The following is a 19,799-nucleotide window of genomic DNA, read 5'->3' on the forward strand; positions in this document are numbered from 1 at the left end:
GAAGACCAGAGCTGTAGTTTGCCAAACTTTGCTCTAGCACATTGTTTTTTAAACCTTTTTTTCATGATCTTCTCCCTCTCTCTCACTGGGAGCTCTTTTAGATCTTTTTTTCCTTTTTGGGTACCCCCATGAAATTTTAATACCACAGAGGTATCTGTATATCTATTTAGGTACTGTGTGTATATCTGTGCTGTACACATGAAAGGAATACTTTTTTGCCACCCTCCCCCCATCAATTTTTACCACTCCTATTGAGAATATGTGCTCTCAGATAACCATTGAAAGAATTATATGAGGATGTATAACTGAAAATCTAAGAATGAAACTTAATAGTGAAGAAGGAATGGAATAATGAATAGTACTTGGTTAATTTAAAAGGGGTTTTTAAAAAAGAGGCGATGCCAGGCCCAATGGCTCACGCCTGTAATCCCAGCACTTTGGGAGGCTGAAGTGAGGGGATTGCTTGAGCTCAGGAGTTTGAGACAAGACTAGGCAGCAAAAAATAAAATAAGAAAAAATTATCCAGGTGTGGTGGCCTGCACCTATAGTTCTGAAATAGGGACCGAGCGCTTAATTCACAGACACCGACACCAAAAGTACAAGTTATAAAAAGGAGAGGTTTATTAGCCAAGAGCCGGCCGGCAGCCACTTGCCTGCTGGACATGCAAATCCCACAGCAAGGGCCCCCATTTGCTGCAGGGGCTTGCTTAAATGGGGCAAAATCATATTGGGACTTTACAAGTGGGCCAAACCGCAACATCATGGAGGCCTGGGTTCCTTCTAAGCAATGCTAGCGGGGTTCATAGAAATGGGGAAAAGATGTAAGGTTTATAGAAGAAAAAAGAAAAAAAGCTGTTAAACAGTTTAACCTAGCCAACAGGTGCTGTTGCCAGTTTCCAGAAAGGGAAACTTTTAACTGTGCAAAGGTTGAGTACATGCTTAGCCTAATTTTTGACATATTAGGTGACTTTTTAATCCCCCTTTCACATTCTCCCCTTTCAGTTGTTCCTGGAGTCAAATCATTGACTTCTCATATAGGGGATTATATTGAGTTCTGAGGACCATTAATTTTACTATTTTTAACATAACCAAGGAGGTTTTTAACTAAGTAAGGCCCTACTGTTATACCTATTAGGAGCAGGAGGAGAGGCCCCGCCACTGCCGAGATCAGGGTTGTGAGCCAGGGGTACCAAGAGAAGAGGGACTGATACCAGTTTCCCGAAGCTTGTCTTTGCAGCTGTCTTTGTTTTAGATTGTCTCTTACCAGGGCAAGAGTGTCTCGGATGACCCCAGATTGGTTTGCATAGAAACAGCACATTTCTCCTAGGGCCATGCATAGCCCTCCCTGCTTCATGAAGAGGAGATCAAGTCCCCTCCTGTTTTGGAGCATGACCTCGGCTAAGGAATTGACTTGCTGCTTTAGGTGGGATATGGTCAACTCCAGGAGTCCTAGGTCCTTATCAACATGTTTACTTAGTTCCTTGAGGTTTTGCTCCCCAACGACCAGAGAAGCTGTACTTATTGCTGTGGACCCTACAATTCCTAGGCTAATGAGGAGGGGCACTAATATGGGGACCCGCTTGGATTGCCCAAGGCCTGACAGTCCAAGGTGTTCTCATCCCTCCGTTCCTTCATAGATATATACCTGGGGTAGTATATGCACTAAGACACAGATTTCTGTGGTGTCCCTGAAGTATTCTAAGGCAATACAAGATGTTATACCTTGTGTACAAGCAAACCAGGTGGTGGGGGGTGCAACAGCCAAGTGGAGGTCTTTAGAGGTTTTTGAACTGGGGATACTTATTACAGAAGTGGTATCACATGACATTTGATAGGGAGAATTACTTATATCATAAGAGGGAGAATAGAGGCAAGTTCCACGTCCTTGGAGATCTCCCAGAGTAAGGACTGAGTTCTGTTCCCAGGGACATAGTCTTAAGGACTGAGCTGTAGCGAGGTCAAGAACGCGTACATGCTTTTTGGTGTGGCCTATTGAGAAGTTCACTGCAATTCCTACATAATAAGAGGGTCGAGGGTCTAGGCATAGCCAGCAGCTTTTTGTTACTTCAGGACGAGTGGCATTTGCAAACCAATAAACAGCGAATAGCATAGGGAGGAAATGGTTTTCATCGCCGGGTGTTAATGCGGTGGGTAGAGGAGCAGGACCTGCCCCAAAGTTGTAGGGTAGGTAGAACCAAACGCCTGGGACAGTTGGGTTGGGGGGCTTTCAGAAGGTTCAGGTTTTGGAGAAATAAGTTGCTGTTGGGACCCATAGGGTTTAGGGTGTGGGGGTTGGCCTGCCTTTGAATAGTAAACAACATACCAGGATTGGGTCCTTCAGCATACATTCTGAGCACCCACGTTTTACCTGTTTCCCATACCTGGCGGATGCTGAGGGCATCCCAAAGTATTATAGTGAGTTTTAGTGGGTTGCATGTTTGTATTTGACTGCGTTGGGAAGCAGGCTTTTTCCTGCGTAGGTTTATGTATGGGTCTCGGTTTTTCTAAGGAGCAATAGTTTCTCACTCCCATGCAGCACAGTGGTATTGTCCTGCTTTGTGGCAACGTGCTGGTCCCGATGCCAGGCAAGCATAAAAACTAACAGATTTAAGTCCTTTTTTATAAGCTAAGGTGCTGCATTCATCAGTGTGTGTGCCCCCAAGGATTAGACCTGGCCATAATTTACAAAGGTCAAAATTAAATTAAAGACAGGCTGCCCACTTCCTCTGTAGGTAACAATTATGGTCCCAGGAATAGCTTCCTGGAGTATAAGGATCATGCAGCTTAGGCCAATAGGCCTCAAGCTGGGGAAAGTATGAAAGGAATATGATTAAGATACCGGGGCCCGCAAAAGTCTTATTTTTAGAGGATTTTTCCAGTAGCTGGTTTGACAACTTTCCATGTCTCTGGGGGCGCGGTGGTGTCTGCCTTTACTTGTGAATGATGATCCAGGGGTGGACACCACTGACTTTGATGGCCGTAGGAGTAGTAAGGATTACTATGTGGGGCCCCCTCCACCTTGGGGTGAGGGCCTCAGTTTTGTGCCTTTTTATCCAGACCTGGTCATCAGGCTGGAACAGGTGTGGATGTTCTGGAACCTGTTTCCAGAGGTTGCCTGCTCGGTCTCAGTGACAGCTTGCTGAACTCTTTGAAGAGCCTGCAGTGACTGAAGCAAATTATGGTTAGACAGTTCTAGTGCTTTTTCCAGTTCAATTTTTGGAAGTGACAGCGGGGGCTGTCCAAACAGAATTTCAAAGGGGGTTAGCCCCTTGATGTAGGGGGTACACCTGGCCCTTAAGAGAGCATAGGGAAGGAGTGTTACCCAACCTTCGCCGGTTTTCAGGGTTAATTTGGTCAAGGTCTTTTTAAGTGTCCGATTCATTTTTTTTTTACCTGTACTGAACTCTGGGGATGATAAGCACAATGTAATTCTCTAGGTTTTTGCAATACCTTCAGTAAGTTTAGAAATAAATGGTGGGCCATTATCTGAGTCTATTAAGATAGGTAGACCATATCTTGGTATGATGTTGTTTAAGAGTTTTTTTTACTGTTACAGAAGCAGTTTAAGTTTTTGTAGGAAATGCCTCGACCCATCCCGAGAAGGTGTCTACCAAGACCAATAGGTACTTATATTCATATTGCCCAGGTTTGACTTCTGTAAAGTCTATTTCCCAATGTCTCCCGGGGGTTAGTCGCCTATCTCGGACCCCTTGGGTGGATACACTGACCTTAGCATTATTAGTCTGCTGGCATGGCATGCAGCCTTGAATGAGCTCCTGGGTGAGCTGGTCCAGATGAGGGAGATAGAATTCTTTCCTCACAAGTTCAGTTAGTTTTGTCCCTCCCAAATGAGTACCTTCATGGAGCTGCCTTAGGATTTGTTGTCACAGGACTCGAGAGAGGAAGGTTCTGCCGTCCTGAAGTTGAAGCCATCCATCTGGGTTTGAGGTTGTCTGTAATTTTTGTGCAGTGAGGAGGTCCTCTTCTGTATATTTTGGTGGCTCACATAGAACCAGAGGAGGCAGCGCCAGCAGGCAGGTGGTTTTGTGGTAAGCAACTTCTCTGGCTGCTTGATCTACTTTTTTATTTCCTATTGCCTCTCTTGAGTTTCCTTTTTGGTGGCCTGGGCAGTGGATGATGGCGACTTGTTTGGGGGCTCAAATTGCTGCCAGGAGGTCTAAGACCTCCGCTTTATTTTATATAGTTTTCTCCTCTGTGATGAGTAATCCCTGCTCACTGTAAATTGTCCCATGAAGGGCTAAAACATGAGAAGAATTAGCTTTCTTTCCGGCTTTCTTCATCCATGATGGCTGCTGCATTACCAGGAGGTACCAGGCAGTGATGTGCGGGATCTGGTCCGGGTGGCATTGATAGATGAACTGTCGGACCTTCCCCACTATGGCAGGGTTGAAGGTCCCCTCTGGCGACAAGCTGCAATTAGGAAATGTGGGCCATTCGAGGGAACAAAAGGTGGTTAGGTTTCCTTGGTTTACCTGATAACCCGACTACTGTGCCTCTCCTTGGAAATCCTTGAAGTGGCCTAAAACCAGTTGCAGAGGGGTGTCAGGCTTAGAGCACTGCTGCCCATAATATCAACAGCAATGACAGACACAACCATGACTAACACCAAACAAATAAAGACAATAACACAAATTGAACAGACAGACCTAACTGCCCGAGGGCAATACCTGAGGGCCCAGTGACATCTCACTGGAACCTCGGACCCAGAAATTAGCACTGCATCCAGTCTAACCAGAAGTGTGCACAAACGGAACAGGAACTTGACTCACCTCTCAGAGGACTCTGGGAATGTGAGTCTGCCAGAGATGACAATCAGCTGTTTGTGAGTTCACAGACTCACCAGGCCTGACAAACACTGAGGTTCACAGGTAAGCAGACCCACAAGGTCAGCTGGTGATTAGGGCAGGGGATTAAGCTCTGGATCTCCCGGATGAGCCCCTACATGAAATAGGGACCAAGCACTTAATTCACAGACACCAACACCAAAAGTACAAGTGATAAGAAGGAGAGGTTTATTAGCCAAGAGCCGGCCGGCGACCACTTACTTGCTGGACATGCAAGTCACAAAGCAAAGGCCCCCATTTGCTGTAGGGGCTTGCTTAAATAGGGCAAAACCATATTGGGACTTTCCAAGTGAGCCAAACCGCAACATCCTGGAGGCCTGGGTACCTTCTAAGCAATGCTAGTGGGGTTTACAGAAGCAGAAAAAAGCTGCAAGGTTTACAGAAGTGGGGGGAAAAAAAGCTGTTAAACAATTTAACCTAGCCAACAGGTGCTGTTGCCAGTTTCCAGAAAGGGAAACTTTTAACTGTGCCAAGGTTGAGTACATGCTTAGCCTAATTTTTGACATTTTAGGTGACTTTTTAATCCCCCTTTCACAGTCCCAGCTACACCAGAGGCTGAGGTTCACCTAAGTGCAGGATGTTGAGGCTGCAGTGAGCCATGATTGTGCCATGGTACTCCAGCCTGGTTAGCAGAGTGAGAAAAAAAAAAAAAAAGAGAGAGAGCAAAGTACAGGTGAAACAAGTAGAAAATCAAATAGCAGGTTTAAATCCTATCAAGTACTTTAAAGGTAAAGGACTAAATTCTCCAAATTAAAATACTGTCAGTTTGTATTAAAAAACATACCCAACCATTTGCTGTTTATAAAAGCCACATTTTAAATAAAAGGACCCAGAAAGGTTGAAGGTAAAAAAGGAGAAAACAATATAGCATGCTACTGCCAATAGAAAGCTGATTTTGCTGTATTAGTATCTCCAAAGTTTACTAGGAGGCACAGAATCTTATGAATGACAAAGGGGGATATTTCATAATGGTAATATATCAATTCAAAAGGAAAATAAAATAATACTTTGTGTGGACTAAAGTACCTGGTTTCAAAGCGAACAATGACAAAACTGAAAGAAAAAAGGTACAAATTCATAATTATACTTGGAGATTTTACACACCTTTTCCAGGCATACATACAACAAGAAGACTAAACCTTTAGACAGATACAGTTTTAGAGTGGTAGAAGTGGCCAGGCAACTTAGTTCCATTTTCTGCTTCCTGTCTGGCAGGCAGGCAGAAGGTTCTAGTATAAATGGCGTCATCCCCTCTCATTTCTGGAAAGTGCACATTTAGGAGGAGGATCTCCTCAGAGCATGTATGAGTGGCACAATCTCAGGTCCAAATCCACGTCAGTAAAGTGGTACTGCCTAGAAACCTTTCTGCTGCAGTGTGTATTTCCTATGTCAGTGCAGAAGGGACTCTTGCCCTGTGTCCATTCCTGAACAACTGTATTTCCTGGGATTTGTCAGAACTCCCTCTTATTGCATGCATTTTGTGTGTGAGTTCAGAAGGAGGTGTCAGAAAACAGGAAGAAGAAGAAGAAAACATTGTATTAATTCAAGTAATTTTAGGAACTCTGAGGCACATCTGGTCTGGTAGCCTCTTTTTTTTCTTCCCCAGCTCTGGCTACTGTGGAATCTGCTTCTGTAGGAAAGAATCCCCAGAAAGACTAACCAATTTTTTTTTTTTTTTTTTTTTTTTGCTGCTATACCGTACTTTGAAACAATAGCAGTATTGAGGTATAATTCACATATCATACAACTCACCCATTAAAGTATGCAGTGTACTGCTTTTTGGTATATTGACAGGCATTTGCAAATATCACCACCATTAATAATAGAACATAGCCAGGCATGGTGACTCGGCCTATAATCCCAGAACTTTGGGAGACTGAGGTGAGAGGACTGCCTGAGCCCAGGGGTTCGAGAGCAGCCTGTCTTCAAGTTTTGTAATTATTTCTTCTGCCAGTTTATATCTACTATTGAATCCCTCTAGTAAATTTTTTTTCAATTATTATACTTTTTAACTTCAAAATTTGCATTTATTTATTTTTAATAATTTCTATTATTGATATTCTCTATTTGATACAGCATTGTGATCATACCTACACTTTCTGCTTTAACCATGGTTTTCTTTGTTTACTTGAACATATTATAATGGCTACTATGAATTCTTTGCCTGTTAAATCTAGTTGCCCTCACAGGCAGTTTCTGTTGTTGCTCCTTTTCCAATGTGTGGATCACACATTCCTATTTCTTTACCTGCCTCTGGATTGTGGAACATGGACATTTTGCACAATCATTGCAACTCTGGTAATGTGTTCCCACCTCATGCCCTTGGACTTGTTGTCATTTGCTTGTTTAATTGTGAAACTTGGTACCTATGGAAACCTAGAATAAACTTAGTTTAGTGTAGTCTTTTTGCCTAAGCATAGCCATTTTTGCTTAGACTTTACCCCTGACGTGCTTTGAATCTAGTACAGGTTAGATATAAATAAGTTTCCAATAGGGAGGTTTTATGAGGTGGTCAGACATTTTCAAATTACATTTTACTGCAGGCCAAGCCCACTCCCTCAGCAAATCTTCACCAGAGGCAAGAGGAGGACAACCCAACAGCCCAACCTTTCAATTCATGGTTTAGCATAATAATCTCTAGGAAACTTTCAGACTCCTTGTTGAAGGTCACCCCTTGTCAAAGAGACCTGCCCGGGCAACTTGGCGAGACCTCATCTCTACAATAAATCAAAAACTAGCCGGGCATGGTAGCTCAGGCCTGTAGTTCCGCTACTTGGAAGGCTAAGGTGAAAGGATCACTGGAGCCCAGCAGATCGAGGCTGCGGTGGTGGGAGCATGCCAGTGCCCTCCAGCCTGGGTGACAGAGTGAGACTCCGGCTCGGAAAAAAATAAAAAGATCACCCCTTGGCTGGCCAAAGCCATAGAAATAAGAATAAGACCACCTTTTAGTCAAGGAACTTGTGAATTGAAACTTTGGGAGGCTGAGGTGAGTAGATTGCCTGAGTCCGCGGGTTCAAGACCCGCCTGGGCAACTTGGCAAGACTTCATCTCTACAATAAATCAAAAAAAAATTCAGCCGGGCTTGGTAGCGCATGCCTGTAGTTCCAGCTACTCGGAAGGCTGAGGCGGAAGGATCGCCGGAGCCCAGCAGGTCAAGGCTGCGGTGACCGGGAGCAGCCGCTGCACTACAGTCTGGGCGGCAGTGAGACTCCGACTCAGAAAAGAAAAGAAAAGAAAAGAAAACATCTGACAGGTCTCTTTCAGGAAGAACCCCTCTGGGCCCAAATCCCCAAGTTAACATAATCAGCCCTTCCGTGACCCCTATGTGACACAGAACAGACAGGATGTGCCCCCGTCCCCAACTACCTGGCCGCAATCATGTGATTAACCCTCCCATCTGCCTGCTATCAATTACCTGATGTCAGTACCTGCACCTCCCTCCCCTTCGTGATGATGTGGAGCAGACCACCATCCAGTCACCTTAATGACCTTCCCCTATCAAAGGAAGGGTTAAAAGCATTCACCCTCTACCAGCCAGTGGCTATTGCTAGGCCATTGCCACCTCCATTGCCAGGCCGTTGCCTTGCTAAGCTGTGGTGTGGCCATGTGCTCTTTGAGCTATGCCCCATTTTGGCATTTTACTCTTTCAGTATTTATAACGGTTTCATACCTTTTTTCCCACTATTGATTAATAATGACTACATGGGTTATGACCATTATTCAGTTTCTTTCTTAATTAGTGTTTAGACCCCAAACAGTAATGTCAAACCAGACAGTGCTCAGATTACATCAATCCTTCTTAGTTATGATTACCTTGAACAATTTGGGGCTGCATACTTTCCAGCTGTTTGCAGTTTTTTTGCTTATTCTGGGAGTTATGGTTCACAAGGCTTAATTACACATTATATATAAAATTAATACAAAGATATGAAAGAAAGCAGTTGTCATGTAGAGACTAAGGGGACAGGTACATTTTCCGTGTTTTAGGGAGTTTTAGCAGAGCCTACTTCTTATCTAGGTCCAGCAGAAGCTTTTCCAGGGACAGTTTGTGTGTGTGTGTGTCCTGCTTATCAATGAAGTTGGTTGTTTTCCCTTCAGTACCAGCAACAGTTACTAGATCCAAGGGCAGTGAAGGGAATGGGGGGACAAGGAAAAATATTCTCTTTTAAATTGAAGTGGCTTTTACATTTAGCCCAGCTCAGCTTAATACAAGTTTCTGTCTTTTCTAAATAATTGTTTTAATATAACCAAAGTGGCCTCTTTTCAGTGTGTAATAGTACTAGTCTAGAGTGGAGTCTTTTTCTCATTGGGATGGGATGGACAGAGAGCACAGGTTTGGTTCATACAGTATATACTCTCATACTTCTCAACAAGTTTTTCTAGATTTTCTTGAACATATGTCTCTTTATTTGTTGTATGTTCCTAGGGCCATTTCCAGAGACTTCAAATGAATGGTTTCTGTTTTTGTTTTTTAAATAATTTTTTACCAGTTTCACTGGGGTGCTCCTCATGTTGTCATGCCAGAAGTGGAATTCCATGACTGATTTTTTACAGTTCTAACCATGGATCATGTAAGTTGCTTTTCTCTCTTCTTCATGACTATTTCCTTTTTGTTGATTCCTCCTACTGAACAGCTCTATTAAAGAACCTGTACCACATTCCCATATATTTTCACTTTTTAAAAAATTGGAGTCTCACTTATGATCATGGCTACCACATCCTTGACCTGCTGGGATCAGGCGATCCTTCAACCTCAGCCTCCCAAGTAGCTGGGACTGCAGGCGCACACCACCATGCCCAGCTAATTTTTAAAATTGTAGCGAGGAGGTCTTGGTATGTTGCCCAGGGTGGTCTCAAACTGCTGAGCTCAGGCACTCCCATAGTCCTAGGATTATAGGCGTGAACTACCACGCCTGGCCCTTTTTCACTTTTTAATGAGGACTGGAGTCAAATAGCGTGGTGTCCCTCCTGTGTGCCTGTCTGTTCTCCAAATAATGTTCAGTCTTTTGTCATGCAAAGATATATAGTAGAAGTAGAATCCTTAAACTTTTCCTTGCCATATTCTTGTATAGCGAAAAAGAACAGATGGATCTGTTAAGGAGACATGGGTAAAACTGAACTTCTCTACAAAATTGATTTTCCAGGTAGATTAGATTTGATGTTAACTGGCCTCAAGTCATACAAAATGATTATGATTATAGATTACCAGAATCGAAGAATACCTTGTCTAACCTAAATGCCTAAGTATAATTAAGGCTATTATATTTTTCAACTGGAAGATTATTCTATAGTCACTTAAAAAGCACTTACTAAATAATGTCATTAGAATTAATTTTTATTATATAAAAATGTGAAATAAGGATATGTGGCAATGAATTTGGAGCTGTAAAACATTTTAAATTTTGTTCATACTCTATTTTCAAAGTTATATATTTTTCCTGTACAGGGAAACAAAGGTGTAGAAACTTACCTTTATTGATAATTCATGTCGCAGGCACATAGCATGAAATATGCTACTTTTAATTTAGTTTTTTTTTTTTTGAGTTGGAGTCTCACTCGGTCGCCCAGACTGGAGTGCAGTGGCCGCTCCCGGCCACCACAACCTCGACCTGCTGGGCTCTGCGATCCTTCTGCCTCAGCCTTCCAAGTAGCCGGAATTACAGGCACACGCTACCACGCCCAGCTAACTTTTTGATTTATTGTAGAGATGAGGCCTCGCTGCCCAGGCGGGTCTCGAACCCGCGGGCTCAGGCAATCCACTCATCTCAGTCTCCCAAAGGTGCGGGATTACAGGCTGAGCCACCAAGCCCGGCTCCTACTTTTAATTTGTAAACTGATTAGTTTATTAATTTCTAGACATGCTTGGCTAATTAAGAAATTCCATAGTGTACAGGAACATTTCTCTGAATCAAATGGATTCTTTAAAGATGTAGAAAGTCTGGCAAGGCATAGTGGCTCACACCTATAATTCTACTTTGGGAGGCTAAGGTGAGAGGATTGTTTGAACCCTGGAATTTGAGATCAGCTTTAGCAACATAGCGCGACCTCTTCTTTACAAAAATAAAAAAATTAGCCAGGCACAGTGGTATGTACCTAGAGTCCCAGCTACTCAGGAGGCTGAGGCAGAAGGATCACCTAAGCCCAGAAAGTCGAAGTTATAGTGAGCCGTGGTTATGCCACTACCCTCCAGCCTGGATGACAGAGACCCCAACTCAAAAAAAAAAAAGAATGTAGAAAACCTCATTTGGAAACAGTAATTCCCTTACTTTCCATGTCATAGGCTTCTAGTCCTGACCTACTAGTTTAATATCAGGACCCCTTTCTATAATGCAATTCCTTATTTCTTGTCTTTTTCTCAAAAATACTTCCTCTACTTTTACCTGTAATTATGGGTTTATTGTTTCAGGAACTGGTGACATTCAGAGATGTGGTCATCAGCTTTTCTCAGGAAGAGTGGGAATATCTGGACTCTGCTCAGAGGGACTTGTACTGGGATGTAATGATGGAGAACTACAGCAACTTGGTCTCACTGGGTAAATCTGTTTGTCTCAGATAACTTGAATATGTTCTCTAGAATATCACTTGATATTTACTGAACTCAAGGTTACCTTTTAAAAAGCCGGGCTCGGTGGCTCAGCCTGTAATCCCGCGCCTTTGGGAGGCTGAAGTGAGAGGATTGCCTGAGCCCGCGGGTTCGAGACCTGCCTGGGCAGCGAGACCTCATCTCTACAATAAATCAAAAAATCAGCCGGGCGTGGTAGCGCGCACCTGTAATTCCGGCTACTCGGAAGGCTGAGGCGGAAGGATCGCCGGAGCCCAGCAGGTCGAGGCTGCGGTGGCCGGGAGCGGCCACTGCACTCCAATCTGGGTGACAGAGTGAGACTCCAACTCAAAAAAAAAAAAATAAAATAAAATAAAATAAAAATCTGGGTGAATTTCTTCTTCCTGTTTCCAAAGGTATGATTTCAATGTTGTTGTGTTTCTGATGATACCTCCATTAAGTATTTTTCATGATGTCCTTACCTTCTCAGGCCCTTCATTTAATTTCTACCTTCCTTAATATCAAGGAACTAGACTTGAATTATGGGACACATACAGCATATCATTGAGATATTATAGGTTGAGTATTTCTTAACCAAAATGCTTGGGACCAGAGTGTCAGTATATTTTAGCCCACCAGTCTTTGATTTTTGATATATGCATATCGGATAATTCCTCATGGTGATTTCTGTATATCTTTCACTTGATTCTTTAATCTTTGAATTTGTTCTTACTTTCTGACACAAGCTTTCCCAAGCCTCACTCCATACCCTCCCTATCCCAGACTTGACACTTGAGTTGCATAGATACAGGTATTTTTCTAGTCTTCTGTTTTGTTTTATTTAGCATGTTTTAGTACACAAACTTTTCCCCCCTCCCCTCTTTTGACTCTTGTATTGTCAAAATGGTGGCTTGCCCTTTTGACATGACACTAATATTATAAAACATTTTTGCTTGCTGGCAAAACATTCCAGGACACATCTTATACCTTCCCTGCTTGAGATAATGATTCAGAACTTTCTTTTAGGAACTGTAGTTCAGGTTCATTATCTGGTTTATTGCGACAACATAGGCAACAGGCATGTTTATAATTTTTTTGTTTTATGGGAGGTGTTTGAAAATTTTAATCTCTTTTCAGGAAATTGTTCTTTTTCAAATTTTATGAACTTTGGGGTTAATTCTGAATACTAATTACCTAGAAATTGATTCATTTGTCTGTATTTTCAACTTTATTGGCATAAGAGTCTTGCAACATTAGAAAAATACCCTCTGATGGCTCTTTTCCTTTTGTCGTCTTATTTTTTATATTTGTTAATTCTATTTTAAATATTTTCAACACATTCTTATTCTGTTTATTAATTTCTCCTCTCACCTTTTCTTTAGGTCACTTTGTTCTATTCTGTTTTCTTGAGTGGGGTGTATACATTGGTTATTTTCATTCTTTCGTTTTTAAAAAAAATAAAAACATTTAAATTTTTACTTTGTATGGGACTAATATAGTTGCATTCCACAGATCTTAACTAGAAATATTTTCAACATTATGAGTCTCTGGAATATTTGTTATTTCAATTACATTTCCACATCGACTAAGCAATTATTTAGTTGAGAGCTTCTTTATTTCTAAGTGGAAGTGCTTTTGATTTACTAATACTAGAACTCAAATCTGGTTTTAACGTTTTAGTTTTTTAATTATGCCTGGATTATTTCACCTTTGTTATACATAATTCAGTCACAGGATATTATTTTTACCCCTTATGCAATGTTTATCTGTCACTTTGAATTGTCCTCAGGCTTTACTCTTTTATCTGATTACCAGTCTCCATGTTTACAAAATCCTTTGTTACAAAGTGCCTCACTGTCTGGGCACAGTGGCTCACACCTATAATCCTAGCACCTTGGGAGGTTGAGGTGAAAGGATTGCCTGTGCTCATGGGGTTCGAGACCAGTTGGGGCAACTTGACAAGACCTCATCTCTACAATAAATCAAAAAATTAACCAGGCATGGTGGTGCATCCCTGTAGTTCCAGCTACTTGTAAGGCTAAGGCAGAAGGATCTCCTGAACCCAGCAGGTCGAAGCTGCAGTGGTCGTGAGTGTACCACTACACTCCAGCTTGGGTGACAGAGTGAGACTCCGACTCAAAAAATAAAATAAAATAAAAATAAAAGTGCCTTACAATTTTCCCCACTTATACCACCTTCTCCATAGCATTCTTTTAGCATAGTCTCTTTCACTCACAAGCCTTTGCTCAGAATTGTGTAAGTATAACAATATGATATATTCTGATTTTAATATCTGAAATAATGTGATACTTTTATGGGGGAAGTATATAGGTGATTGATTTTGAGTATAAGAAAATGGAAAAGAATATCTGGGAAAGAGCATGATGGAAAAAAATAAACTGAGATTTCAACAGTATGCATGAGTAACAGTAAAAATGTGACTGAAGAGAAGTAAATAATACATCTCATCTTGATTGCTTTTCTTCAACCCACATGTCAATCATGGCTCTGCATAGATGGAATAAGAAATGGTGGTAGAGACAATATGTATAAGTGGAGAAGCAATTGAAGAACAATTGCTTATAAACATTCACCATATGTATGTATCTTATCATATTACAAATATGTGTGTGTGTGTATGTAATATCACTGCAATATAGTATGAGAGTTGGAAGGCACTGATACTGTTGCATTATTCTTATAATTACATAATTGATTTTATAATCTATTGTTTTCCAGTGACTTGGTTTTGTATATATACTTTTATTCTTACTTAGATCCCCCTTATCTGGTGATTTCCTTTCCTGTGATTAATTATCACATTACTGGGTCTTGTTACTCATTGGCACATTAAAATATATTACATTTGTCCTTGTTGAGTTTAAGGAATAGGGAAATAAATGGCATTTAAAAAAAGAAAATTAGTGAATACACAATTAAAAAAATGAACATAAGGGTAAGAAATTAGATATTTGATTTGAGACATAAATATGAACTTATTTACTTAGAGTCAACTAGTATACTTTTTCTGAGGATAATTTATTTTTAGACCTGAGCAATGAAAAGGAACTGATATACAAAGGGACCTTTTGTGAAAGATGAAACATTCTGTGGGTAGTTCTAAATGATGGGAAGTATATTTTGATCTAGGAGCTGAGCTGAAAAAAAATTAGGAGAAAGAGTACAGTGGATTAAAATGAAATCTTATAAGTAGTACCTTGTTGTCCTTGGTAAAGTGTTTAGATTTTATTTTAGGAGAAAGAAATCACAAAACCATTAGTATACATGGATGATCAAGTTTTTATCTAAGTTAGCATTATCTCTGCAATATACTAATGACCAGTTCTACATCTCTAGATTTTGATTTGGTTTACTTTGATTGGTTCCTGAATATTAGATTGGTTCCTGAATGGTTCCTGAATATTAGAAGCTCACCTGAATTAGATTGATTCACCTGAATTAGATTGGTTCCTGAATATTAGAAGCTCACCAGATGATGATTAACACAAAAATTTCAGATCCACTGCCTTACTCTATTGCCCAAATCAGAGACCTCATAGTTTTATGTTATGCTGTTACTCTCTGAGCTCTCTTTATCTTCTCCAAATTTCATAACAATATTTTAACCAATTCACTTAAATTGTGGACTGTTTTGTCATCTCTGCTTTCTATAACTACTTTACTTTGGTGACACATGAAAAAAGAAATGTTTTTCTTTCTTTCAGATTTGGAGTCCAGGTTTGAGACAAAGAATTTATCTGTAGGAATGGACATTATTGAAAACAATCGTTCTCAGTGGAAAGTAATGGAAAGCAGCAAATTCTGTGGCCTCAAAAATTCCATTTTTAGAAATTTTTGGCAAAGCAAAAACAATATGGAAATACAAAGACCTGAAGTGGAATATTTCAGTCAAATGAAAATAATCTCTGAAAAAGTGCCCAATTACAAAAATCATAAATCTCTCACATTATTACCTCAGAGAACTCTTGACAATGAAAAGTCCTATGAATACAAGGAATATGAGAAGGTCTTCAGTTGTGACTCAAAGTTTGATGAATATAAGAGCACACATTCTGGTGAGAAAACCCAAGAATGTAATGAATATTGGAAAACCTTTGGCATGGATAACTCCCATACACTGCAACTGAATATTCATATTGGTGTGAAACCTTGTAAATATATGGAATATGGAAATACTTTTAGCTTTTATAAAGACCTTAGTGTGCATAAGAACATTCATAATGATGATAAGTTCTATAAATGTAAGGAATATGGAAGGAGCTTTGGAAGAATTGGAGAAGTTACTCAACTTCAAAGAATTCATGGTAGTGAGAAACCCTATGAATGTATGTTCTGTGGGAAGTCCTTTAGAGTGCTTGCACAACTTTCTCGACATCAGAAAATCCATACTGATGAGAAATCTTTTAAATGTATGGAATGTGGCAAGGACTTTAGATTTCATTCACAGCTTACTGAACATCAGAGAATTCACACTGGTGAGAAACCCTACAAATGTATACATTGTGAGAAGTTTTTTAGAATTAGTTCACAGCTCATTGAACATCAAAGAATTCATACTGGTGAGAAACCCTATACGTGTAAGGAATGTGGGAAGGCTTTTGGAGTCTGTAGAGAACTTGCTCGACACCAGAGAATTCATACTGGTAAGAAACCCTATGAATGCAAGGCATGTGGAAAGGTCTTTAGAAATAGTTCATCCCTGACTAGACATCAGAGAATCCATACTGGTGAAAAACCTTATAAATGTAAAGAATGTGAGAAAGCATTTGGAGTAGGTAGTGAACTTACTCGACATCAGAGAATTCACAGTGGGCAGAAACCTTATGAATGTAAGGAATGTGGAAAGTTCTTTAGACTTACTTCAGCCCTTATTCAACATCAGAGAATTCATAGTGGTGAGAAACCTTATGAATGCAAAATATGTGGGAAGGCCTTTAGACACAGTTCAGCCCTTACTGAGCATCAGAGAATCCATACTGGAGAAAAACCTTATGAGTGTAAAACATGTGGGAAGGCTTTTCGACATAGTTCATCCTTTACAAAACATCAGAGAATTCATGTTGGTGAGAAACCTTATGAATGTAAGGAATGTGGAAATGGCTTTAGTGTGAATGGACACCTTACTTGACATTAAAGTATTTATTCTGGTGAAAAGTCATTTGAATGAAATAAGTGTATAAAGGATTTTTGGTTTTGATGTTCATTGGAAAGCCCTATGGATTTATAACTCATCATGGAAATTCAATATCTCTTTCCTTCTTTTAAAATTTGTTTTCAGACTTCATGGCCATTCTGTATTTAGAAGGTACAGTATGACTGTTGATATATACGCACAGCTTTCTTAGATAGTGCCAATATTTTTTCCTTTATTTATTAATTAACATTCTTATCTAAAGACATAGGATGGTCCATATTAGTCTATTTCTGAAATGTGTGGAATTCATGTTTCCCTAATTATTAGTGATTTGAATTGCATACGAGTTTCTTGTCCAGGCATGTTTTGTTTATAATAACTTTTGGCGTTTATATTTTTGCTTTTGCCTATTCTTGTTTTAAATTTATAATATTACTCCAACACCTTTTTTACATTCTAATTCTTTGTATTTTATGTATGATGTATTTATCTTCCTCCTGAGAGTTACAACTCCCAGTTAGATACAACATAGTTTAAAGTTCATGGCCCTACATTGTGTTTGTGTGATTTTCTTGTTTTATTTTTTATTGTTTTTGTTTTAGTAACAGATGTATAATTACAATATCTTTTCCATTTTTAACAAATGGTTGCCTTCTCTTTAGATTTCTATTTTGTTTTTTCACAACAGATTCTACTAATTGTATACCATATGCCAAGTCTTTAAGGAGCCTTTTCATCTCCAGGCCATACTAGCCAGAATCCAAATGAAAGGAACACTTTTAAATATTTGAAAAAAATTACTAACCCAATCAGTATCCTAAAATGTATCATTTGTTAAGCACCTAAAAGGTCACAACTTATATTAATAGGATCTACAATTGTATATTACCATGATTTCAATTGGTTTTTTATTTGTTATTAATATGATTATGTTCTTCTTATTTACTCTGAGTTTCTTTAGTAGATTTGAGCAGTTCAACAGTTGATTTTTGTAAATCTCACCTAACTCCAAAATCATCTCTCTTGTAGGACAGCTGAGCTAGTTGTGTAACCACTGAGTGATGCGCACTGATTGTTAGATTTTTATAAGAAAATTTAACTATTATGCTTAGATAAGTTTATGCCACCTTCATTTACTAGATTTTAATTTTTGAAATTGGTGTGTTTCCCAGAATTTATGTACTCTTTAAAGTTTTGCATGATCATCAGTAGCATACTATTTTTTTATTTGATATCTTGAACTGTGCTTTCTGTGTTACTTATTTAAGTAAGTTCAAAAGATAGGTAGTTGGTAACTATTTCATGTCCTGCACAGTAAGAGCATGAGTCCCTGTTATGAACCTTTTATTAGGTTATTTGCTATTTTCTATCTTTGAAATAGAGTACTGAGCTGTACTTCTGAATAATCTCTATTTACTAAGCTATATTGTGACCACCACTGCAGATTCACTCTTGGATGCCACTCTGAGTTACCTCAATGCTAGTTAATGTTCCTCTTCTTGGGTATAGTACTTCAGGACTATTTGTTCTGTGTGTTTCCCACTTCTGGTTTAAACAAATTAAAACTATGAAATGTCTAAGATTTATATACAGACATAAAATTAATGACAGAAACAAAATAACCATGTGTCTTGGCACTTAATTTTTTAATTCATTCGTGAATAAATGATAAAGTAATGGAAAAATATATCCTTATTATGTTTCCCTTTTTTGTAATTACAGCCATATTTTAGTCAAATTACAGTAACATTCTTCATTGAACTTTGTTATGAACTTGTGGCGTTTTGTTACTCCAGTAAATCATAATATAATTGTTGGTGGTGGTATTAGTTATTATTCATGTTTTTACTACCATTTGGTGCCCCAAAATATTAAACTTTATTCTTTAATCCTTTTGGAATTTACCATAGCCTATGTGGAAGCTTTTCCCCCAAATTCAAGATGTTCCAGTCCTATCCTGTTTTTTGCTGTTCTAAACTATTAAATTTGCTACTCCCTATGAAGGAATTCTGGTTCTATTTAATGGTGAATAGCATTAAAGATTAATGTATGTGTATTAGGGATGCATGTACAACCTGTAGTTGCGATTAGTTGAATTGGCCCATTTCAGAAAATCTCTGTCCGTGTTTTTCCTCTGCTTTTACACAGCTACTACAACAATCATCAACACAAAAGAAAACTTCTGTAACCAAATATATGGGGGCTTTTCCACACACACCACACAGCAGACACTAGGTGGTTGTCCTCCAATTCAATTTTGACACTACCTACCTGGAGCCAGTGCTAGATCCCACAGGTTGTGGGCTCAGTCCCCAAGACTGTACCTTCCCAGATACCAGTCACAAATCTGGGCCTCCTGAACTTCTGACCAGCTGGCTTCAAGTTGGGGTTCCTATGACTCCCTCTTTGGGTTCAGATAATTTGCTGGATTAGCTCACATAACTCAAGGTAACATGTATTACTAGTTTATTATAAAGTATATTGCAAAGGACACAGATGAAGAAATGGATAGGTGAGGTATACAGGAAGGGATGTGGAACTTCTGCACCCTCCCTGGGCTCGCCACCCTCTGGGAACCCCCATGTGTTCAGCTATCCAGAAGATTTCTGTGCACAGTCCTCTGGGGTTTTTATGGAAACTTCATGATGTCAGCATTTCTTCCTCTAGGGATCCTCTCTTGGGAGACTCTTATGCTTCATAGTCATAATCAGAAAGGCAGGGAAAGATTAGAGTCTTGCATTGGGGCAGATGATAGGAGAGCAGGAGAAAGTTGGAGAAGTTCTATTTCCCAAGGTCTGCTCCTGAGGCCTGACACACCCAACATTATAATAAAAGATTGTAACGGGCTGTGGGAGTTATAGTCCAAGAAGTGGACAAAAACCTACAGTATACATGTGTACATTATACACTATATATGTATACACATATGGACATATATATGGTGCCAAAAAAGTATACATTTTAAGAGATGATTGCTGTAATCAGAAGTGTCTGGATGCTGATGGTAACCACTTTGAGCACCTCTTGTAATTGTAGAAGTCTAACATGACTTGTATTCATCTTATTGAGTATTATAATTTTAACAGTTTTTTTTCTTATGTATACATTTTTGGCACCCTCTCTAAATACACAATATATATACATTTATACATGTGTAGTATATTATATATATATATGTATGTATGTGTGTGTGTACACACACACACACACACACACACACACACAGAATAACACCACA

The 19,799-nt window shown here is 39.6% G+C and overlaps 1 protein-coding gene across 1 annotated transcript; it reads left to right on the top strand.

Moving 5' to 3' along the window:
* The first annotated feature begins 9,367 nt into the window (after positions 1–9,367).
* Positions 9,368–18,180, top strand: ZNF529 (zinc finger protein 529). The gene is made up of 3 exons (XM_008073663.2): positions 9,368–9,436; positions 11,272–11,398; positions 15,132–18,180. Exons 1-3 carry the CDS (start codon positions 9,428–9,430, stop codon positions 16,553–16,555), a joined length of 1,560 nt encoding a protein of 519 aa, XP_008071854.2. The 5' UTR covers positions 9,368–9,427; the 3' UTR covers positions 16,556–18,180.
* The last annotated feature ends 1,619 nt before the right edge of the window (positions 18,181–19,799 follow it).

The sequence above is a fragment of the Carlito syrichta genome, unplaced genomic scaffold (assembly GCF_000164805.1).
Source record: "Carlito syrichta isolate Samal-C Ts95f unplaced genomic scaffold, Tarsius_syrichta-2.0.1 Scaffold315987, whole genome shotgun sequence".
NCBI lineage: Eukaryota > Metazoa > Chordata > Mammalia > Primates > Tarsiidae > Carlito > Carlito syrichta.

Bases quoted from the DNA above. Each gene is read 5' to 3' on its own strand.
- ZNF529 (XM_008073663.2), top strand. The intron at 11,399-15,131 runs GTAAATCTGTTT...TCTTTCTTTCAG, and splicing joins CAGCAACTTGGTCTCACTGG to ATTTGGAGTCCAGGTTTGAG.